The sequence below is a fragment of the Narcine bancroftii genome, chromosome 6 (genome assembly GCF_036971445.1).
Source record: "Narcine bancroftii isolate sNarBan1 chromosome 6, sNarBan1.hap1, whole genome shotgun sequence".
In the NCBI taxonomy this organism is placed as follows: Eukaryota; Metazoa; Chordata; class Chondrichthyes; order Torpediniformes; family Narcinidae; genus Narcine; species Narcine bancroftii.
The window spans coordinates 152,738,475-152,763,532 of record NC_091474.1 but is presented as its reverse complement, the minus strand read 5'-3'; the positions used below and the strand labels follow the sequence as shown (position 1 = coordinate 152,763,532).

Genomic DNA, 25,058 nt, shown 5'->3' with positions numbered 1-25,058 from the left:
GAACCAATTGAAATTATAAAATACTTAACTTATTTTTAATAGATGTGTTTGACTGACATTTTGTATATTTACAGCTTGAATTTAGTTTCTTTGAAGGTGTTAATCTGTATAAATGACCTCCATTATCGCAAGTCGATTTACTTTTCACTTATTTAACACCGCGCTTGATCAAATAGTGCTGCATTAATTGCGTTCTTTTGTTTGGCTCAAGTTTTGAAAATTTAACTGCAAGTATGATCAAGAATCACTATATAAAGCCCTGGTGCTGGAATCTGAATTTGTAGCTTTAAAAAAAAGAAATAGATCCAGTTAGTTTGCCCAAGAAGTCAAACTAACTGGAGCTTTTTATTGGTCAATAAAAAACAGAAATGACCTTGTTAAGACATCCCCGGGTCAATCAGCGTCCACGTTATATATCGCTTTGATCTGTAATGGCGGCTCCTTTTAAGTGGTAATTTTGAAGGAAAATATTGGGAAAAACTCAATTTTTCTGTAAAATAAGTTGATTAAAATTCACAATACCAATATTAAAAGAATGTGCTTGCTTGCTTTCATTGAAATTGTTAGTTATAGATAGTGGATCCTTTGAAATCTGGTAATATTTGGCTTTGATTATCCGTGGACAATGTGTTCCGTGACTCGGCTGTGTCTTCTTTTGGCTTGGCTTCGCGGACGAAGATTTATGGAGGGGGTAAAAAGTCCACGTCAGCTGCAGGCTCGTTTGTGGCTGACAAGTCCGATGCGGGACAGGCAGACACGATTGCAGCGGTTGCAAGGGAAAATTGGTTGGTTGGGGTTGGGTGTTGGGTTTTTCCTCCTTTGCCTTTTGTCAGTGAGGTGGGCTCTGCGGTCTTCTTCAAAGGAGGCTGCTGCCCGCCAAACTGTGAGGCGCCAAGATGCACGGTTTGAGGCGTTATCAGCCCACTGGCGGTGGTCAATGTGGCAGGCACCAAGAGATTTCTTTAGGCAGTCCTTGTACCTTTTCTTTGGTGCACCTCTGTCACGGTGGCCAGTGGAGAGCTCGCCATATAATACGATCTTGGGAAGGCGATGGTCCTCCATTCTGGAGACGTGACCCATCCAGCACAGCTGGATCTTCAGCAGCGTGGACTCGATGCTGTCGACCTCTGCCATCTCGAGTACCTCGACGTTAGGGGTGTGAGCGCTCCAATGGATGTTGAGGATGGAGCGGAGACAACGCTGGTGGAAGCGTTCTAGGAGCCGTAGGTGGTGCCGGTAGAGGACCCATGATTCGGAGCCGAACAGGAGTGTGGGTATGACAACGGCTCTGTATACGCTTATCTTTGTGAGGTTTTTCAGTTGGTTGTTTTTCCAGACTCTTTTGTGTAGTCTTCCAAAGGCGCTATTTGCCTTGGCGAGTCTGTTGTCTATCTCATTTTCGATCCTTGCATCTGATGAAATGGTGCAGCCGAGATAGGTAAACTGGTTGACCGTTTTGAGTTTTGTGTGCCCGATGGAGATGTGGGGGGGCTGGTAGTCATGGTGGGGAGCTGGCTGATGGAGGACCTCAGTTTTCTTCAGGCTGACTTCCAGGCCAAACATTTTGGCAGTTTCCGCAAAGCAGGACGTCGAGCGCTGAAGAGCTGGCTCTGAATGGGCAACTAAAGCGGCATCATCTGCAAAGAGTAGTTCACGGACAAGTTTCTCTTGTGTCTTGGTGTGAGCTTGCAGGCGCCTCAGATTGAAGAGACTGCCATCCGTGCGGTACCGGATGTAAACAGCGTCTTCATTGTTGGGGTCTTTCATGGCTTGGTTCAGCATCATGCTGAAGAAGATTGAAAAGAGGGTTGGTGCGAGAACACAGCCTTGCTTCACGCCATTGTTAATGGAGAAGGGTTCAGAGAGCTCATTGCTGTATCTGACCCGACCTTGTTGGTTTTCGTGCAGTTGGATAATCATGTTGAGGAACTTTGGGGGACATCCGATGCGCTCTAGTATTTGCCAAAGCCCTTTCCTGCTCACGGTGTCGAAGGCTTTGGTGAGGTCAACAAAGGTGATGTAGAGTCCTTTGTTTTGTTCTCTACACTTTTCTTGGAGCTGTCTGAGGGCAAAGACCATGTCAGTGGTTCCTCTGTTAGCGCGAAAGCCGCACTGTGATTCTGGGAGAATATTCTCAGCGACACTAGGTATTATTCTATTTAGTAGAATCCTAGCGAAGATTTTGCCTGCAATGGAGAGCAACGTGACTCGGCTGTGTAATGCGGTATGAAATATTGGACCACATCTACTGCGTTCTAATGAGGTTTTACTGTATATATTTTCATTCTGAATGGAGAAGAATTGATAAGGGCTGAATTATTTTGGCTCTATTCCATAAGTACTCTCCTTCAACTGGAGGAGAAATCTCTTTGAGTGTTTGTATCCTGAAGCGTGACTAGGACTTGGTGCAAAATATGCTTCAAGTTGCATCCTGCTGAGGTCCTGTCTCAGAATGTTTCAATGGGTGAACCTTAGTGGAGCTTGGTTATGTGTCAAAGTTGTCAAAAAATTGTTTTGAAGTATAATTCATTTAGGGACATTTAAAAATGTAACATTGTTTTATTAAAAACCATTTTTATTCAATACTTCAATTAATATATTAAATTTGAAATTAAAGGGAAACAATAGCCAGAAATGATCATTTGAGAGATGATAATGATTCACTTTCTTGTCATTGTTACCAGTAAACTAGACAATGAAATACAATTAGCATCAACCAGAAGTTTAAAAAAAGTGCCAGATATATATTACAATAAGACATGTGCAACTAAAACCAACAACAAACTGTTTAAAAAGTACTGATTTTAAAATATGAGTACAGTACCACTCAGTGCCATGATTCATGGTTCAACATAGTCACCGCTTCGTTTATAAAAAAAAAAAAAAACCTCTTCTTGTGCCTCCTGGTGTGGATTCGAAGGCTCCTGGAGCATCTGCCCGATGGGAGAAGAGTGAATAGTCCATGATTTGAGTGTGGTGCATCTTTGATAATGTTTCTCGCCCTGCCCAGACATCATTCCCTATAAAGCTTTTCTATGGTAGGGAATTGGATTCCAATAATCCGTTGGGGCAGTTTTCACTACCCACTGGAGTGCCCTGCGACCTTGTACAATATAATACCCATAACACACCAAAATACCACGTTAGTACATTCTCAATTGTGCATCTATAGAAATCCAATGGTATCCTGGAACGGAAGTGCATCTTTCTTAAGCTCCTCAAAAAAATAAAGACACTGTTGTGCCTTTTTAATCAGAATTGAAGAATTCAAGGACCAAGTGAGACCTTTAGAGAGATGGACGACAAGGAATTTAAAGCTCAGTAAAGGCTCAGCCACCACTCCATTGATATAAATCGGGATGTGACTGTGGCTTTAGGCAGGCCTGAAGTGCACGATGATCTCCTTCGTCTTCTGAGTGTTGAGTGTCAAGTGGTTATCCGCATTCCACAAGGTCAGGTGCTGATCCTCAACCCTATAGTCTGTTTCAACATCCCCTTTAATCAGGCCTACCATTGTGGTGTCATCTGCAAATTTGATTATTAAATTTGTACTATACATAGGAATGCAGGCAGAGGTAAAGAGGGAATACAAAAGGGGGCTCAATGCACAACCCTGGGACATGCCAGTATTCAAGGTAAGAATGGAAGAGAAAATATTGCCCAGCTTAACAGATTGAGATGGTTAGGAAGTCCAAAATCCAATTACAAAGGGATGGGCTGCCCATGCAGACGAAGTTTGGTTATTAGCTTAGAGGAGACAACAGTGTTGAAGGCATTCTTATATAAGAGTTAGAGATGTCTAAATGAGTCAAAGCAGAGTGAAGTACTGTTGAAATAGCATCCTCGGTTGACCAGTTAGTATGGTGGGTGAATTGATGGGAATCCATAGTGGCAGGCAACAGGATTTTCAGATGAGATAAGACCAACCTCTCAAAACACTTTGCAATGATGGGAATGAGGGGAACTGGACAGTAGTCATTTAGACTCCTAGTTGTAGAGTGCTTCGGCATAGGCACGATGGTAGCAGTCTTAAAGCTCATTGGAACAACTGCCTGGGCTAGGGACAGGTTGAAAATGTTCGTAAAAATAACCCCCGGCCAACTGTTCTGCACTGGCACTAAGTTCATGGCCAGGAATACCATCCAGTCCAGCTGCCTTCTGTACATTCACCCTTCTCAGGGTGGCCTATACATCAATGATGGAGATTGAGAGAGGTATTTCATCAGGTAAAAGATCCAATCTTGAAAGTGACCTCCTTATTCTCTTGGTCAAAGTGAACATAAAAATAGTTAAGCTCCTCAGAGAATTTTAGAGAATCACAACTAGAAGGAAGCACAATACTAGATGATTAATAATCTGTACCATACCTCAAGGGTCCGAGGATGTGAAATGTTCTTGTATGTTTTGCCTGAGATTCCCCTCCTTAAATTGGTCCTGGCTAATCCACGTCTTCTGTCACCAGATATGAAGGCTGGATTACTGTCTTTGAGCAAACAGTGAACCTCATTATTCATCCATGGTTTTTTGTTAGCAAATATTTTTATTCTGTGATGACACTCCATCCACCCACTTGCTGATATGCGTAAGAACAATTTGTATATGGTATCTGAGAATCTACTGTAGCAGGAGCGGCATAGTCCAGTCTGTATGTTGAAAACAGTTCTCAATATCCACATGATCTAAGCTAGTTTAAGATCTGAATGGTGAAATGCTGGGGAATCTCTACCAGAAAAGGCTCTCCTGAATTAACTCTATATAGTACTGCGCATATGTTTCTGTAACTGAGTAATTCTGGTCTTTAGATGGGTACACATATTTCCAGAATATAAATGTGAATAGCTTAACACTAACCATTCCCTTCTAAAGTTTTGATTACATAGTTTGGCTCAAGGCTTTATCCAAGATTTTTAGACAGGGAGGATGGAAAAGTTACGCAAAATGTAAAGGTTCTTTCAGTTTTCTATGAAAGCATACTATGCACCTTATTCAGATTCAATAGGCATAATATTCATATGTTGGTCTTGATTCTTTTCCGAAGGTCATTTAGTTTCCACCAAGAAAGAAGAACTCAATACAATATTGGATCAATTCAACATCCAGGTAGGCTTTGTTTCTTCAATATTCATGACTTAGTGTAAATGAGCTAGTAAAGTCTTGTGGTCTTTTGATCCAAAAAATGTCTGACCCCATTTGAAATGGAAAGTTCAGCAAATTCAGGCTTGACTATTGCATTGCCAGGAGAGGATTTGGGTATGAACAGGACAAAACTCTGAGATGCGCCTGCACCCTTGGTAGTTGTCTTGAGACTGACTTTGATGTTTGAAGTGTCTCAATGTTAGATGTCTCAGTCAAGCATAATATCTTTGCAAATTTAAATATTCCATTGGAACATTTCATTTCTAACACATCAATGGAATCATTGGAATAATATTCTCATTAACCTGGAATATATTGTTCTCTCTCTAAAGAGCAATGTCATTTCGATAGAATATTTTCATTAATTAAAAAAAAATAAAGATGACAATATAGTTACCCATAAAATGATAACTATGTTTAGAATTTCCTGTGGTTCTCAGTGAAATATCTGATAATGATTTTGGAAAATGTTTGTCCATCTATTTCCATCTTCCCCCTATTTCTCAATTGCATAGTAAACCTCAAGTGATATATCAGATTTCACACAGTTCTGCATCATTCCTATCTCTTTGTACAGATGCATTCAGATCCATGTCTGACATCCAACACTAGATAAGCATACATACACCTTGCCTAAGTATTTGTAAAAACAGAAATTACCAGTTCCATTTCTTATTTTTCAACTCTGTCCTTTTTATTTGTGGCAAAAGTCCTAAATATGAACCAAACTGATAATGACTTTGAGCAGTATAGTAGCACAGATCATGAGCTTCTGCTTCACAGCACCAGCAACCCCATTTTGAATCCTCATCTGTTCAGATTGTATTTTATTCTTGTGACTGGGCTGTTTTGGTTCTCTCCCACATTCCAAAGATGTGCAGTTTAGTAAGCTAATTAGCTGTTATAAATTGTCCCTTGTGTGTAGGAAAGTGGTAGAATTTAATGGTTGATAGGAATATGGGTAGTTAAAAAAGATTAGTGCAGGATTATTTATTATTTAGTGCCATCTCTGAACTGCTTCCACTTTGAATGACTCTATAATCCTAAAGTGAGATTCTGACAATTCATCTACTGTTCCTTATGGAACACGCATGCACCTGACGTCAGATAACAGCTTTGTATTGTGGGACACAGTAGAACCATTTTAGATTAAATAAAAAAAACACAAAGAATTAACCAGTCTCATGTGAGTGTGTTCTACAGTGGGAGGAATATACAACAAATTGGCGATGAGGAAAAAATAAATGTTATCCCACACTTCAAATGTTGGAGGGGAGAACAGAAGATTTTAAACTTAAACTACAATGACCTTGAGCTCCCGAAGCTCATTCACAGTGAAACAAAGGAGAAGCCAAAAATGGAAAAAGGGCGTTTTGAAGCGTACAAGGAATCATAAAACTAGGATGAGTATGTTGAAAGGTTCAATTTGTTCAGTACTGCCTGGGGAATAAGAGATACAGAGGGCAATTTAAGAAAACAGGCAACATTTTAAGCGAGATGAGAAGCGTGATAAAATCCATACTGGCACCTGTAAGCTCACATTCCATGTTGTATACCGCTTTGTGTGCCCTAATGGGAGGAAATCTGTTCCCAAGACCAATAGTGACGACAGAAAGATGCCAGTTTTGGACTAGAAAGCATAAACCAGATGAAACCATGAACCAATATATGGCTGAATTGCGTAGGATGTCGAAAACCTGTGTTTGCAATATTCTTGAATGAAGTCTTAAAAGTCACGCTGGTCATCGGTTTGGCTGACTGCAAAGCTCCACCATGATTACTGAGTAAAAGACAATTAAACATTGCTATTTCATATACAGTGTCATTGAGTTTTGAAATGGCCAATCGCAATCAAGTTATTATACAAGGAGAGCAGTGGGAATATCAGATAAAGAAAATGGAACGCTGAGAATCTTTCCACTGTGGAAAAAAATAATCACAGTCCAGATAACTTTTTCTTAAAAAAAAGTTACCTATACTACAAAGAGCATAATGTAGCTATGCTACATTAAGTCCAGATGCCCAAAGAAAAGGGAAAATAAGCAAAAAAGAGGGAAATCAGAAGTCAAAGTCAAGAAATAAAATGTGTAAGGTGTGGAACCTCAAGGAGAAAGAGTAAAATTCTGATAAAAGTCAGAGCAACAACCCAAGTGGCTCTGAAGAGGACAAGGTGATGGGGATGATGTATGTTAATAATGTGACAACCGCAATTTGGAAATCTTGATTCCTGTTAAGATTAACAACAAACCTGTTCAGATGGAACTGGACACTGGAACTGTGATGTCCTTAATGCCAAAGAGCTTAAAAGCAAGAGTATTACCCAATCTCAAGGTTGGACAATCCGACATGGTGTTGAAAACAGACACCTGAGAAAATCAAAGTATTAGGAAAATACAAGGTAGATGTTGAATATAAGATCGTGACAATGCGTCAGAGGGATCATTTAACCTGCCCGGTCTGTATTGGATCTCATAATTATAAGTTGAGAGTTCTATTCGCCAGCGTGCCATCTTATCGTTCTTGATTTTACTTTTGTGTTTAGTACTGAACATGTAGGCTACAGATTTCTGATCAGTGAAAAGAGTAAATTTTCTGCCGGCTAGAAAGTGAATCCAGAAACGAGCAGCTTCAATAATAGCCTGGGCTTCTTTTTCAATGGCAGGGTGTTTACATTCAGGTCCGCATAACATGCGGGAGAAGAATGCCATATCATGAAGAAAGCCTTTACTTCCTCAGGAGTTTGCGGAGGAGCTAGTGGAGTTGTTCAAGTGAACCAGTACGGACTTGAAGGGCCGACATGGCTTGTTTCCGTGCTGTAAACGGTTATATGGTTATATATGGTTAACAGGGATAGACATCTAAAAGATTACCCCTTTACATCGTGGACACAAAGGGACCTGCTTTGTTTGGAAGAGATTAAATGTCACGAATCCAAATGGATTGGAAGGACATCGTGGCAATAAAAAAATATACAGACTGAGCGAGAACAAAAAAAATCAAAACTGGAGCAAATCCTCCAAAAGTACCAGATAGTATTTGGAAAAGACCTGGGGAAATTTCAAGGAGTCCAGGTCAGACTGCACTGAAACCAGGGGCCAAACCCAAATTCTTCAAACCAAGGACGGTTCCTTTTGTGATGAAGAAAGGAATCGAAGCTGAACTCAACAGACTTCAAAAGGAAGGAATCATTGAGAAACTGCAAAACAGCGATTGGGCCGCCCAATAGTTTCTGTTAGAAAACCCAATGGTGAAATTTGAATTTGTGGTAACTATAATGTCACCATTAGTCAAGCTCTGCAAGTATACCAAAATCCAATTCCCAGAACAGACTTGTTTCAAACATTGAGTGGTGGTAAGAAGTTCACAAAATTGGATTTATTATAGGCATAATCAGCAAGTTGAATTGGATTCTGAGTCGAGAAAATATGTGGTAATCAATACTCGCATATATCAGAATGCCGTACGGAATCTCAGCAGCACCTACAGTATTTCAATTGATAATGGATAAGTTGTTGCATGGAATAAATGTGGGATGTTACCAAGACGACAACATTAGTGGTTGCGAAGAGGCGGAGCATTTGGCAAAACTGGGAAAAATACTAACCCGACTGAAGGATGCCAAGGTCAGACTATATCAAGATGTGTGTTTATGGTACCCTCAGTAGCATATTTGGGATTTATAATTGACAGTGAAGGAGTCTGGATGAACACAGCAGGTACAAAAGCTGCCCACAGGGCACCTTGCCCCACAAATTGAGCAGAATTAGTCATTCTTAGGTTTGGTGAACCATTGTTGAAAGCACATCCCCAACATCTCCACATTGTGCAACCTGCTTAACCAACTACTAAAGAAGAATCAACAGTGGCGTTGGACCACAGAATGGGAGAAAACTTTCCAGGGGTTGAAGAAAATGCTGACCTCTAAAGATAATGTTCTCATTCACTACAACCCAGGCAAAGAAGTGACCCTTTGTGTCGCCAGTGGGTTTAGGAGCAGAGTTGTTACAGGTCACAGAAAAAGGCGAACATCCTGTAGCTTGCGCTTCTCGTTCTTTAACACCCTGTGAATGGAATTATGCACAACTGGAAAAGGAAGGACTGGCCATAACTTTTGGTGTCAAAAGATTTCATCAATATCTATATGGTAGGAAGTTCACCTTAGTGACAGACAACAAGCCACTGAGTTTAATCTTGGCCCCGAAGAAAGCCATAAGAATTCAAAGATGGGCAATGCAGCTCATAGCATAAGATAATGATTTAAAACATAGACCAGGGAAGGAAAACTGCCATGCAGATGCTTTGTCGTGCCTACCTCTAACAGAGACCGAACAAATAGAAGGATTGATCAACAGCAGAGACCACAGCCATTAATCAAGAGCAACTTTGATATTTGCAAAAACTATCAGTAAAGAGATACAAAATGAGGCAACCCTATCAAAGACCCTGTACTTCATATAACCATATAACCACTTACAGCACAGAACAGGCCAGTTCGGCCCTACTAGTCCATGCCGTAACAAATCCCCACCCTCCTAGTCCCACTGACCAGCACCCGGTCCATACCCTCCAGTCCCCTCCTATCCATGTAACTATCCAGTCTTTCCTTAAATGTAACCAATGATCCCGCCTCGGCCACATCTGTCAGAAGCTCATTCCACATCCCTACCACCCTTTGCGTAAATAATTTTCCCCTCATGTTCCCCTTATTATTTTCCCCCTTCAATCTTAAACCATGCCCTCTAGTTTGAATCTCCCCCATTCTTAATTGAAAAAGCCTATCCACGTTTACTCTGTCTGTCCCTTTTAATATCTTAAACACCTCTATCAAGTCCCCTCTCAATCTTCTACGCTCCAGAGAAAAAAGCCCCAGTCTGCACAACCTTTCCCTGTAACTCAAACCTTGAAATCCTGTCACTAGTGGGCAAAGGAGTTAAGGGTTATGGGGATAAGGCTGGAAAGGGGTACTGATGGTAGTGATCAGCCATGACCTGTAAAATGGCGGTGCTGGCTCGACGGGCCGAAGGGCCTACTCCAGCACCTATTGTCTATTGTCTATTGAGAGGATTAGGCCTGAATTAAAGCCTTGTATGTGACGCAACGAGATATCGATTCAATAGGGTTGTTTATTGTGGGGAACAACAGCAATCATTCTGAAGAAATGGCAAGCAACCATGTTAGCCAAACTGTACAACAATCATCTGGGGAGTGCCCATGCATGTCTGGTGGCCATCAATGGACATGGACATTGGACAGAGTGTGAGAAGATGTCACATTTGCTAAGAAATGCAACCTAAAGCAGCCCAAGCCGGAGTGAACCCCTGGAAATGGCCTTCACACCCCTGGTAGCAAATTCACATTGATTTCGCTGGTCCATTTATGAGGAAAAATTTTTGATTGTGGTGGATGCCCACTCCAAATGGCCTGTAGTATCCCAAATGCAGATGACATCAACAGCAGAAAAAAAACAATTGAGAGACTAAGGAGTATTTTCGCAATGTACAGTTTGCCAATAGAACTGGTCTCTGACATTGGACCACAATTTTTGTCTGATGGTTTCAACCAATTCCTGCAAAAAAACCCAGCATGACACATCTTCTCGACACCTTATCATCTGAGTACCTACAGAGAAGTGGAACGCTTTTTACAGACTTTTTAAAAAAGCCATGAAGGCTCAGAAGTTGTCGAACATAACATGGCATCACAGGATTGCAAATTTTCTGTTGTCATACAGGACAACCCTGCACTCTACAACAAAACACAATGGAAGAACTGATGTTTAGACATAACTTGAGAACCATGCTCTTTGCGGCACACCCAAATATGGGGCTTCGTATCCAGCAATCAGCATCTCTTGGTAAACCAATTAGAATTCTAGAAGTTGGACAAGTATTGGTGAGAGATTACTGAATAAAGTCACATGGATAAGAGGAGTGCTTCTGAAAAAATGGAGCCTGTGTTTATATTTTGTACTGGTGGAAGAAATAATATGGAAATGACACATTGAGAGCAATAGATGCTCCAGGGTACGTTCCTGAGGTGCATGATCTCTTTGACTCACTGGGTTTATGCCAACGAGGATGCATTGGATCTGACCCAGTTACCGGTGCTAGAGATACCCTCGCCATTGGGTACACAAGAGAGTGATGAGCTGCCACCGGAAGTCCCAACAGTAACAACCCAATCTCTAGTGTCAGTTGATGAGGAAGTGGTACTTTCTCCTGTGAGACCAGAAGTTTCCCCAGAAAGACCAAAGGGTCTCCTGAGAAGTCAAAAAGTCCTCTAAGTCTTCCATCGCTGAGAAGATCTAAACATGAGAAACGTACTCCGTTACTTTTGAAGGACTATGATTGATTGAGAAGTATTGTGCTTAGTAATTGTTGCCACTGACTTGTATTGTTGGTATTCTTAATTTAGTTTTAGTTTTTTTGTGGGGGGGTGGGAGTGTTATGGAACATATGGCAGGTGACGTCAGATAGCAGCTTTGTATTGTGGAACACAGTAGAACCATTTTAGATTAAATAAAGAACACAGAGGATGAACCTGTCTCATGAGTATATTCTGTTGAAGATTGATTAATTTCATTTGCATTATATTTCCAACTAAGCCATAGCTCACATGCTAAACAATTGCATTGTGAAGCCTTTATATTTCTTCTAAATTTGACTATTATAGCAGTCCTTGGGCTGCTATCCAATCCTCCATGAAAGAGGTAATCCAAAACTGCCTTTTCTCTAACTACTCTAACTTTCCTCTCAACTACTGGGCCCTTAAGTTCTCTGAAAGACTCCAGGTCCAGCCCCATGATCTTCATCTTAATCAGTGCAGCAGCTTCAGCTGCTCATGATCTTTTGTTTATTTGGATGACAGGGTCAAGTCCAATATGTCCAGGTTTTCTGATGCTAGAAAGTTCAATGAGTTATCAAGAGAAGGCAGAGAGGCTTCAAGAAATATAGGTTTGATGGAATGCAAACTTTGGTAGAAATAAAAAGTGTTAACTTTTTTTAATCCCTTACTATTTAAAAAGGCACCAACTTTTTATTTCTATCAAACCCCAAAGAATTATCTCATATTCATCTGTTATTTCTCTATCTATATCACTTGAGGCCATTCTGTCTTCTCCATGCAACTCATGGAGCTTTCTAACATCGGAAAACCTGGATATATCGTTCTTGATCTTTCCATCCAAATAAATGATAGAGAAAATGAGCAGCTGGAGCTGCTGCCATGATTAAAACGAACATGGATATCCCTGCACAGAAATCATTACATAAGCCTCTTTTCCCACTGGAACTTGAACCCAGTAATTACCGGTTCACTTACCAGTATGAATGCTCCAGAACCAATGTGGGGCCTCCAAATCAACCCAGGAATTAGCCACATGGGGAGGGTGTACCACTACCGATCCATTTCGAATCTGCTCCTAATGTGAACGGGCAACCCGGTATGCCGGTCCCATTAGTGACATGCTGATGGCGTTCTTGCATGTGTGGGAGGTTCTTAGAGGCAGGGAATGGAAAGAGCAAAAATTGGGTTTTTTTTAACATAGCATTTGCATGATTTTTCCATTATGAACAGACAATGATATGCCAGCATTGGTCGATCGCACTGAGACTATCAAAGTCGTCATTGTTCCGGGCCATATTTGATGGGATGTTAGACCCACTTGTTTTTCCCAAAAAATGGCTAAAAATATTACCCCCAGTCTTGTATGCCAGGGTGAAGTCAAGGTGATAAGATTGAGTAACGTTGTCGGTCCCCGATGGTTATTGTGCTGAGAAAGTTCATGAGAAACTAGTCTGGACACAAGAGTTTGCAATCAAACATTACTTTTATTGACACACAACAATTAATAGAAGAGTGTGGGGAAAATCATACTGAAATAAAACACATACATGCACAATGTATGAAAGAGCATCGAGAAAACACACAATTTAATAAGACGCATGCTCTCAATGTATAAAGGAACGTGGGAAAATGTACGCACAATTTAATAAAACAATTTAATAAAACAATTTATAAGAGCATGGGGAAATCTATTGGATTTCAAACTTTTTCTTTCCACTTTCGTACCACATTAAGTAATCCCTTATTACTATCAGGGGCTGGTGGTGGTCTGTCGGTGGGGGAGCAGGGTGGTGGGCTTCAGACTGTTCAAACTGAGGACAAACCCACAGAACAGCTTGCTCAAATTTTTGTGCTTTGTGATTGTCCTCACAATCTGGCAGACCTCGTGTCAAATCTAGGGTGAAGGTTAGTGTTAGACTCCTACACTCATATGTGTTTTATTCCCACTACAACTTACCCACGCTTGCTATAAATTGCATGTATGTGTTACACCTATTACCATTTTCCCACACCTGTCTTTTGTAAATAAAAGCATTTAGAGTCTTTTTGAGACCCATCGAATCAGTTTTCACACTCAACACGCACGCAAGAGTGAGGGGCTGGAGTGAGGTGTGGACAATCTCCTTATAGAACAAAGCATTCATGCTCTGTGAGTACATAACACATTACCTAGGCCACTGGAGGTTGAGCTCTTCTGTTCTGCGATACCAGGTTGGCAATGTGGAAGGGCACATGGAACTGTTGTTTTTTTCTTGGTCCAGTGTGAATGGTCTTACCAGTATTTCAAAACAGGTTGTTCAATTTAGTGGTTTGCCAATGTGAAAAGGTCTAAAGTAATGTGGAGATACAGGAAATAAACTGTTTCTTGACTTATATTGCAAGAGAGTTTAAGTAGAAACATATTGCCCCAGGTATATGGAGCCCAGATGACACTGGGTCTAGAATATTGTGCACAGGTCTGATTTTTCCTTCCCAAAGAAAAATATACTTGCAATAAATTGCAGCTGGTTGGCTAATGCCATTTACTTGCATCTGGCTCATTTCCCTGCAAAACATTTCATATCAATGCACCTGTCGAAATATCTTTTAAACATTATAAATATATCCACCTCTACCGCTGCCTTTGGCAGCTTGTTTTGACCCCCTCTTTTTGTGTCTCTTGTCTGCCCAATTATAACCCTTAGATTTCTTTCTTTGTTATTTATGTAGAAATTTCCAGTTAGCTATAACTGTGAATACCCTTCTTGTATCTGAAATGACAACATGTATACTGAAGCTGCTTCTCTTTTTAAGTCATCCATTGTTCAGTTCATGTTACCTAAAAAAATGAAAATAATTCTAGAGCACATCATCCCCTTTTGATTTAAGTTATTCCTTATCAAAACCAGTATTGTTAGGGTTAATTATACTGTGCCCATTTTAAAACTGATGGAGTGAATGTAGGTCAACAAGTATTCTGTGACTGAAACATTGCCCTTTGGCTCTTTGTGGAAACAAAGATTCAAAACAAATCCTTTTTTCTTTGGCTGGAAACAGGTTCTCTTGTGTACATTTTAGGAATGACAGTTTTTGCCCTCTGTACTATTACAGTTTCAATCTACATTATCCCTATTCTGTATTAGAACCATAAAACACTACAACACAGAAACAAGCCCCTTCGGCCATCTAGTCTGTGCATAACTTTTTATTGTCTCGTCCCACAGACCTGCACCTAGTCCATAGCCCTCCATACTTTTCCCATCCACATACCTGTCCAAATTCTTCTTGAATGTTAAAATTGAGCCCACATTCATCACCTCAGCTGGAAGCTCGTTCCACACTCCCACCACTCTCTGAAGAAGTTCCCCTTAAACTTTTTCCCTTTCACTCTTAACCCATGTCCTCTGGTTTGTATCTCACCTACCCTCACTTGAAAAATCCTGCCTACATTTACTCTGTTTATCCCCTCCCCCCTCATAATTTTAAATATCTCTATCAAATCTCTCATTCTTCTATGGTCCAGGGAATAAAGTCCTAATCCATTTAACCTTTCCCTGTAATTCATTTCCTTAAGTTTGGGCAACTTCCTAGTAAATCGTCTCTCCACTCTTTCCATCTTATTGATATTTTTCCTGTACTTTCCTGCGACCAAAACGGCATTCAGAACTCCAAATTTGACCTCACCAATGTCTTGTATAACTTTACCATAATATCCCAACTCTTGTACTCAATACTTTGTGAAGGCCAATATGCCAAAAGCTCTCTCTAAAATCCTATTGAACTGTGATGCACTTTCAGGGAATTATGTATCTGTATTCCAATATCCCTCTGCTATATCGCACTCCTCAATGCCCTACCATTTACTGTGTAAGAAAATGCAACACTTCACACTTGTCTGCATTAAATTCCATCTGCCATTTTTCAGCCCATTTTCCAGCTGGTCCAGATCCCTCTCCAAGCTTTGAAAACCTTTGCTGTCCATAACACCTCCAATCTTAATGTCATCTGCAAACTTGCTGATCCAATTTACCGCATTTTGATTCAGATCATTGATATAGATGACAAACATCAATGGTTCCAGCATCAATTCCTGAGACACACCACTAGCCATAGGTCTCCAGTAGTCCAGGTAATTTACATGTGCATAATGGCAAGGTGTGCACTTATGAATGGGGCAGAACCAAACCTTGATAGCAGCTGGTGTGTCCTCTGACTAGATAGGGGGTAGTACAGTCACGTGACAGCCACAACCCTTCAAATACAATTCGCCCTTCGGAGGTCACATCACTCACCAATCATGAAAGAATCAATGACTATTTATTTATTATAAGTAAAAAGAAAAAGACGTGTTTTTTTAAAAAAAAAACTAATAAGTGGGTGAATATAGGTACATAGTCAAAATGAATGACAATGCCTCAGCAGCTCCAAACGGTCTCTGTGTTACCGATGGGGCATGGTGCTGAGGGAGCTGCTCCCCAGTGTCAGAGGGAAGGGTAGAAAAAGGAATTTGTTTGGTCACCAACTCATGCCTGGTTTCTCCAGCTTGGCTGGCAAATATGAACACCCTTACCACCAACATCTGTGAGTAGGCAGTGCAGAGTCATCCATCAGGTGCCAGAGCCCTCTCTTGACTTGCGCATCCTGAGCCTTTGCCTCATGCTTGGGCGCTCCCTTTGCAGATCCCAGATGCCTGTCACCATGCTAGGAGGCAGGCTGGCAGGTATACATCCATGGTGTACCTGGGGCGCCCGTTTTTCTGGGCTGACGTTTGACACCAGAATGCCATTCTCACTCGCATTCTCTTTCAACTGGTATCCCAAGTGCCTGTATTGGATCTTGTAACGATAGTCAGGAAGAGACATGACAGAAAGTTAGCCAATTTAGTGTTTTTAAATAAAGGCTCCCACAGCCCACACCCTATGAGGTGTTTTTCTGTTAATGGGAGTTCTGTGGTGATGCCCCAGACAAACTGTCTTGTTGGTCAGCACTCAGTTCAGTGTCACTGTACAAGTGCTCGCAAAATCATAAGTGACCCTGAGGAAAGAAGTGTTGGCGATGTCCCGATATCGAATGGGTTGTAATGAGCGGCGGCACGAGGTGGACATTTTGTTCAGAAGCTTAGCAGGACTCTGCACCCTTGGATCTTCTGCCAGCGGTTTCATTTGGCGACTGCCTCGCTGGCCGAGATCTGTACTTTAAAAGAAACACCTGCCTTGTGGGGCGGGGGGGGGGGGGGGGGCCTGTTTTCCTTGCTCCCAGAACTCTCTTCCCATTTCCTGAGTGAACACTGATGGAGGCTGTGGGGGTGGGGGGGGGGGGAGGGGGAGGGGACACAAGACCTCTACCATCTCTTTTGGCTCCATACAAGCCAACCCCTGATATTCAAGGGACCAATTTTTTTCCCTTACTATCCTTTTGCGCTTAACATACCAGTAGAAATCCTTAGGATTTTCCTTCACATTGTCGGCCAAAGCAACCTCGTGTCTTCTTTTAGGCTTCTTGATTTCTTTCTTGAGGATTTTCTTGCATTTTTTATATGCCTTATGTAGGTCATTTGCCCCTTATTGCCTATACCTGCTATCCATCTTCCATATAAGATCTCTCAAAAATGAAGGTTCCCTGTGCCTGCTAACCTTGCCTTTAATCCTGACTGGAACATACAAACTCTTTACGCTCAAAATTTCACCTTTAAAGGTTCTATTTACCTGGCACATCCATGTCTGAAACCAACTTAATCCCAAACCACGCATTCTAAATCCTTTCTTATTTCCTAAAAATTAGCCTTTCTCCAATTTAGAATCTCAACCTGAGGCCCAGACCTATCCTACTGAGTAATTAACTTGAAACTAATGGCCATATGATCACTGGAATCAAAATGTTTCCGTACACGTACTTCTGTCACCTGTTCTGTCTTGTTCCCTAATAGGAGATCCAGTATTGCACTCTCTCTAGTTGGTACCTTTATATATTGATTTAGAAAACTTTCCTGAACACATGTGACAAACTCCAAACCATCCAGCCCTTTTATAGTATGGGAGTCCCAGTCAATATGTGGAAAATTAAAATCTTCTACCATCGCAACCATTTGTTTCCTGCAGCTGTCTGCTATCTTTCTACAGATGTGCTCCAATTCTTGTTGACTATTGGGCAGACTATAATACAACCCCGGAATGTGGTTATACCTTTCCTGCTCCTCAGCTCCATCCATATAGCCTCAGTAGACGAGAATTTGATCTGTCCTCCCTGAGCATAGCTGTGATATTTTCCTTGATGAGCAATGTCACTCCTCCCCCTTACATCCGCCCTCCCCCCCACCCCACCCCTGTTCTATTGCATCTAAAGCAATATTTCACTGCTGGTATTTCCTGTGTTGAATACGCCATATTTGCTCACTAAGAAGCCGACCGGAAGTAGAATGCCATGAACTTCCGCTTTGAGCATGAGATTATGCTGAAGGATATTGCGTGATGCTGCCATTAGCCAATGGTGGGGGTGGGGGGGGGAGGAGTGAGCGAGGGGAGGGAGCACGAGAGAGTGAGAGAGAGGGGGGAGGGAGCCGGGTGGGGTTGGAAGTCGATGAAAGCGAAGGAGCAAAGATGCAGGAGGCCATTCGGGGGTACTGCCATTGCCCAGCATTACAAGAGAGTAGCCAACTCTCCATCATCTGTGAGAGTGAGTGTTAACTTTTAATCATGATCTTATGACCATATGTAGTTACTTATTATTATGTACTGCATTATTACGTACTGTATTATGTTTAAGATGTTTTAGTGTATTAGGAAGTGTTTTATGAGTATCTAAAAGTAAAATATATACTAAGATAATCATTTGACTAACTGTCGCTAAATAAAGACTGTATATACCTCTTCTGACTTGCATACAAATCCCAATTAAAAATAGTCCTAGGTAATGGAGCTCATTTTTAACCCAGGGACTGCCTGTAACTCTTCCATTATTTGCTGATCCATAACATGATCCAGAAATAACATTTCAATTATTCTTCAGTTAGAGCTAAATAGAATAGTAGTAGGAGTGTCAGTTTGATCCTTTAAACCTTCTCTTTCTTCTGTCACCACAAAGATTTGGATAGAAAGTTTTTAAATGTTTGATACAGCACCAACCAATGCAATCACTTAATGTTGCAAAGATTCTTTTTTGTTGATATTTTTTATGCATCCAAAAGAAGACTAAATAAACATCTTTTACTTGAGTAGGGATCTACTGGTGGCCATTTCTGCAAAAGCATGCAATTGCAATGCTTTATAATTTTTGTTGTATTATTTCAAGACTTGTGATGTTTTCTGGGATATTAGACTATGTCGAGGACCACAGATAATAATTACTGTCATGTTTTTAATTTCTATGCAGGTAGATAATCCAGTATCAATTTTAACACAAGAAATGAGTAAACATTTCTTACAGTCCAAAAGTGAAGCAGATAAATATAAGGTAAGTTTAGTTGGATGATGATGATAGATAATTGCATTTTAAACATATCAAACAGAATATTTATTCAATTGTGTACAAATAAATAGTTATATTATTTTGTAATTTCTTTAAGCATTAGTAAAAACACAAATGCTGGAGAACTCTATAAAGGTCTCATAAACATATATAACAATTTTGGTCCTGAGCCCTTCAAGGTTTGAGTAAAAGCAGACAGGTGTCTGAATTAAAGGAAAGTGAAGGAGAAATATGGACCAACAGACGAAGATGATAATTGGATATAGAAAAGAGGCCAGGAGAAAGGAAAGGTGAGAATTGATTGGGGGAGGGGGGAATTTGGTTTTGTGAATGCAGAGCTGGGGTAAAAGAGACAGAGAAGAGAGAAAGACACCAAGCTAGGGGGAAGGTGACACCGGGAAAGGAGAGGGGTGATAACAGAAACCAGAGAAGTTGATGTTAAAGCGATCTGGATGGAGGTGGCCCAGACAGAATATGAGATAACGTTCCTACTATTTGTAATTTGCAGTAGTCTCAGTCTGGGAGTGCTTGACTCTATGGACAGACTTATTGACAAGGAACTGAAATAGCTGGCCACTGGGAGATGCCACGATTGTGGTGGACTGAGCCGAGATGCTCAATGAAGCAATCTCCCAGTGTACATCCAGTCTCTCAGATGTAAAAAGGCCGCAGCAGGAGCACTGGATGCAGTAGATGACCCGTATAGATTTACAGGTGAAGTGTTGCTGCACATGGAAGGACTACTTGGGGCCCCGCATAGTGTGAGGTAGGAAGTGTGGAGGCAAGTGGAGCACCTCCTACAGTCACAGGAGTAGGTTCCAAAGGGCGATTGGTGGGAAGGGAGGAGTGCACAAGGGAATCGTGGAAGGAGTGGTCCCTGTGGAAGGCGGAGAGGGAGGAACCACATTGTTTTAAAAGGGGGACATCTCTGATGATCTGGCATGGAAGAACTTGTCCTAGGAGCAGATGTGACGGAGATGGAGGAATTGAGAGAAAGGAATGGAATTCTTACTGGGAACAAGGTGTGAAGAGGTATGGTCAATGTAGTTGTAGGAGTTGGTGGGTTTATAGAAGATATCTGATGAGAGTTTGTCTCCCAACTGGAGACAGAGAAGGAGAAAGGGGACTGTACTAGAGGTGGAACCAGGACAGGATTTCTCTTGTCCTCCCTTACCACTCTACCAATTTCAGTATCCAACACATCATAGTTTGTCTTTTCTGCCACCTACTACATAATCCCACCACCAGACAAATATCTTCCCCTCTCCGCTTTCCACAGGGATCACTCTGTCAGTGACTCCCTTGTCCACTGCTTCCTCCCCACTAATCGCCACCTTAGCACCTACCCCTGTGATGATATTGGTACTCTGCTTATGGCCATACCTCCTCCCTCGCAACATTTGGGTCCCAAACAGTTCTTCCAAGTGAAGCAACACTTCACTTGCGCATCTGCAGCTGTCATCTACAGGATCCGGTGTTCCTTTTGTAATCTCCAGTGGGTAAGAGGCTGAACGCGGACTGAGAGATAGCTTTGTTGAGTACCTCGACTCTGTCCACCGCAATTGCTGGGATTTCCCAGTGGCCACCTATTTAAATTCCCTACCCCATTTCTTTGCTGACATGTTTGTTCATGATGTCATGCCCTGCCAGACTGAGACCACCTGCAAATTTGAGGAACAATGCTTCATATTCCATCTGGGCACCCTCCAACATGGTGGCATCAACATTGACTTCTCTGGTTTCCATTTGCCCCCCACCCCCATCTTTCCCTATATTGTCTTTCCTCTATCTCTCTCTCATTTCCCATTTCCCTCTGTCTCCTTTACCCCAGCATTGCATTCACAGAGCCAAACCCCCCCCCCCTCCTCACCGTCCCCCAATCAATTCTCACCTTTCCTCTCTCTTTATGTTGGCTTGTACTCCATTCCCTACTCTTTCTTTTAATTCAGATGCCTGTCTCCTTTTTACTCATACTTTGAAGAAGGCTCAGGCCCGAAACGTTGGCTATAGATTTTTACTTTCTTTGGAACCTGTAAGACCTGCTGAGTTCCTCCAACATTTCTGTGCTTTTACTCCAATCAGAGCGTCTGCAGAATTTTGTGTTTCGTTTTTTCTTGAGCATTGTTGGCTAAAATTAAACCAGAACTCTTTATATAGTTATATTAAATTCATATCTTTTTAAAAATAGAATTGTTGTTCTATGTTTATAATTTCTACTGTGATACATTTTTCTACAATTACTTGGGAAATGGTATTGGGCTTATTGTTGGATCTGTGATTTGTCAAGTGATCAGGTACTACAAACTTTGTCATAGGGTCTTTAAAGAGATGGTGAGTGAAATAATTGATGTACAGGTTGTACCTCTCTTATATCCAGTGCTTTGTGGTCCGGCAACTCCCGTGGTCCAGCACATTTGAATCTGCCACTATTAATACAAATTCCTTATAGGATGGGGCTCAATTTGCAGTCCTGAAGGCTAACACTATGCTAACTGTGCCACTCCACAATATTATTTACTTTGTTCTTTCTTTGATATATTTACATAGGGGGTTCCCTTATGGGTCAATTTCTGTTTTCTGACATTTTCTGTGGTCCAACAATGGCCATGTCCCAACATCTCTGGATTAAAGAGGTACAAGCTGTATTAGTTTTTATTTTGAACATTTTCAAAGATCCAAGGAATGTTCCATTATTATTTTCTAATGTAGATGTAATTTCTTTATTTAAAAAGGTTAGGGGGCAGAAAGTGGGATGTAACAGGCAATTTAGCTTAGGATTTTCCAGGGGGGACTGTTAGGTGCTTTGAAGGTTTTATTAAAGCATTCTAGTGGACGACCTAACAAAAAAAAAATTCAAGTCAACATGCCTTTTTGAAATGGAATTTATATTTGCCAATCAATTAAAATTTTCTGAAGAAACATGCACTGTGAATAGAATTGTTAGGTATGCTAAATTTCAAGTAAAATTGTATGGAAGATAGAAGCTGGTGTTTGTGGAGGTAGGATATTGTAAAATAGATAAAAGATTAGTTAGTAACAGAGAATTATGTGTTTTTTTTAATTGGACAAGAGAAACTTGTCCGTGAAGTACTCTTTGCAGACGATGCCGCTTTAGTTGCCCATTCAGAGCCAGCTCTTCAGCGCTTGACGTCCTGCTTTGCGGAAACTGCCAAAATGTTTGGCCTGGAAGTCAGCCTGAAGAAAACTGAGGTCCTCCATCAGCCAGCTCCCCACCATGGTTACCAGCCCCCCCACATCTCCATCGGGCACACAAAACTCAAAACGGTCAACCAGTTTACCTATCTCGGCTGCACCATTTCATCAGATGCAAGGATCGACAATGAGATAGACAACAGACTCGCCAAGGCAAATAGCGCCTTTGGAAGACTACACAAAAGAGTCTGGAAAAACAACCAACTGAAAAACCTCACAAAGATAAGCGTATACAGAGCCGTTGTCATACCCACACTCCTGTTCGGCTCCGAATCATGGGTCCTCTACCGGCACCACCTACGGCTCCTAGAACGCTTCCACCAGCGTTGTCTCCGCTCCATCCTCAACATCCATTGGAGCGCTTACATCCCTAACGTCGAAGTACTCGAGATGGCAGAGGTCGACAGCATCGAGTCCATGCTGCTGAAGATCCAGCTGCGCTGGATGGGTCACGTCTCCAGAATGGAGGACCATCGCCTTCCCAAGATCGTGTTATATGGCGAGCTCTCCACTGGCCACCGTGACAGAGGTGCACCAAAGAAAAGGTACAAGGACTGCCTAAAGAAATCTCTTGGTGCCTGCCACATTGACCACCGCCAGTGGGCTGATATCGCCTCAAACCGTGCAATTTGGCGCCTCACAGTTTGGCGGGCAGCAACCTCCTTTGAAGAAGACCGCAGAGCCTACCTCACTGACAAAAGGCAAAGGAGGAAAAACCCAACACCCATCCCCAACCAACCAATTTTCCCCTGCAACCGCTGCAATCGTGTCTGCCTGTCCCGCATCGGACTTGTCAGCCACAAACGAGTCTGCAGCTGACGTGGACTTTTTACCCCCTCCATAAATCTTCGTCCGCGAAGCCAAGCCAAAGAAAGAAGGTGTAATGAGTGTGTGGCATAGAAATTGGAGTTGAACCCTTGCCTTTTGAGAGTTTGCATTAGTGATTTGGATGAAAAAACGGAAGGGGTGATTGTTAAATTTTCCGATCTCGAAAGAATTATTTATTAAGTTAAAGTGTAATGAGGATTAAGGGATGTAGAGAGTGGAGCGATGATAGATGGAAATTAATCTAGACAAGTATAAGGTAGTGCACTTTGGAAGGACAAATTCTGGTAAGACGTACATTCATAAGTGGCAGAGAGCATTATTATACACTGAGACATTGGGATGCAGATCCATACCGTGAAATTGGTGACACAGATGGATAGGGTAGTGATAAAGGAATTTGGCATTTCATGCTTTCATAGTCTAGCATTGTGTCTGAGAGTTGGAATGTCATGTTCAGTTGGATAAAACATTGTGTCGACCAGGGGTGGCTAACTTTTTAATTTTTAATTTAGACATACCGCACGGTAACAGGTCGTTTTAACCCACAAGTATCAAGGGTGTAGGTTAACTGGGTGGCACAGACTCGTGGGTCGAAATGGCCTGTTACCGTGCTGTATGCCTAAATTAAAAATTAAAAGGTCAGCCATCTCTGGTTTAGACTGTAACCGGTATAATGTAAAGTTTTGGATGGCACAATACAAAAAGAATCTAATAGCAATAAAGAGTGTGCAGACAAGTTCATTGGGATGTTGTTTAGAATGGAGGGCTGTGATTAGAAGGAGAGATTGGATAGTCTGGGTTTATTCTCACAGCGTGTGGTTGGAATATAGAATAAACTTCCTATAGATGTGGTGGAAGCAGGTTCCATTGTGGCCTTCATAAGGAAATTTGATAAATACTTAATGAGAAAAATAATGCTAAGTCTCTGGAGAAGAACACGTGGGGTAGGGGAAGCAGGAAAGGATGGAATGAGTGAGTTGTTCTAGTTGAGAGCCAAGTTGGATACAATGGGCTAAATGCCCTCCTTTATTGTCACCATTCTGTGATTAAAAAATCTTTAGATTGTCCTATTCATTTGAAAAATGGACAATGGCTCAATTCAAGAATTGTTCCCAAGAGTACTATGCATTGACCTTCAAGTCAAATCCTCCAACTAAATAATGTAATGTAGCGGGCTGAATGGGTGCCCAGTGTGGTATTGTGAACCATAGCTGGCGTAGTTCTTCAGCGCATGCTGAGCCATAAGTCAGACACCTGGGTACTCGCCCAATTAATGGATCGCACACGCGCGGTGCTGCATGCCGAGTAACAGCATGTTGGTTTACAGAGTCTCCTGCTGGAGGGCACAGGACGCTCACAGTGCTCAATTTAATCTTGCCGGTCCTGTGGATTGGCAGCAAACTCTTAATGATGTCCCAACCCATTCCGTGGAGCCCGGGACATGAGGTATATAAAAGAAGCCTGTAAAGTCTAAATAAAACAGTCGTGTGTTGACTAATCTGGTGTGTGAGTGTATTACTTTCGTAGCTCTACCGAAGCAGCCACTACACTATCATTTTATCCAACTAGATTTGACATTGGATAAAACCTCATTAATATGTTTTGAGGCATTCTTCATGATTCGTTATCAGTTTGTTAGAGGGGATTGAATGCAAATTGACTTTTTTATCAGTTTAAAATGCATAACTAATTACACCAAGACTTTTTAGATCTATTGAGTTATGTCTTTAAAATGATACCTAATGAACACAGTTAATTCCTTCCCTCAGCACTCAATCAGTGCAAGAATTCTAACATGAGCAAATTCAACCATCTTTGTGTTTTAAGTTTTTCATGAAAGCCACTCAGTTGGAACAGATGCGAGGTGACTATTCCTACATCATGGACACAAAGGCATTAACAAATAAGAAAATTGAAAAACAGGATGAAGTAAGTATATAGCTCTATTTGTTTCATTAAATGCAATGTATTTGACTGTTGATCTTTTTATGATTCTTGGATTAAATAGTCAGGAATATTCCCTTGGCCCAAACTATCTCTATACCAGCCACTTAGTCGCACTGATCCTATTTTTACCACCTTTTTTTAAACCT

At 41.4% G+C, this 25,058-nt stretch overlaps 1 protein-coding gene across 9 annotated transcripts in view; it reads left to right on the top strand.

The window, feature by feature from the left end:
- Nucleotides 1-25,058, top strand: part of LOC138736598 (structural maintenance of chromosomes protein 6-like) — a 114,029-nt gene that overhangs the window by 35,084 nt on the left and 53,887 nt on the right. For all 9 annotated transcript variants that reach the window (XR_011340427.1, XR_011340428.1, XM_069886370.1 and 6 more), the window contains exons 7-9: nt 5,039-5,100; nt 18,829-18,909; nt 24,793-24,894. Coding sequence is in view for 7 of the 9 variants with exons in the window: in XM_069886370.1 (XP_069742471.1) it covers nt 5,039-5,100; nt 18,829-18,909; nt 24,793-24,894 (245 nt within the window). In the remaining 2 variants the exon portion in view is untranslated. The remainder of the gene's footprint in view (nt 1-5,038; nt 5,101-18,828; nt 18,910-24,792; nt 24,895-25,058) is intronic.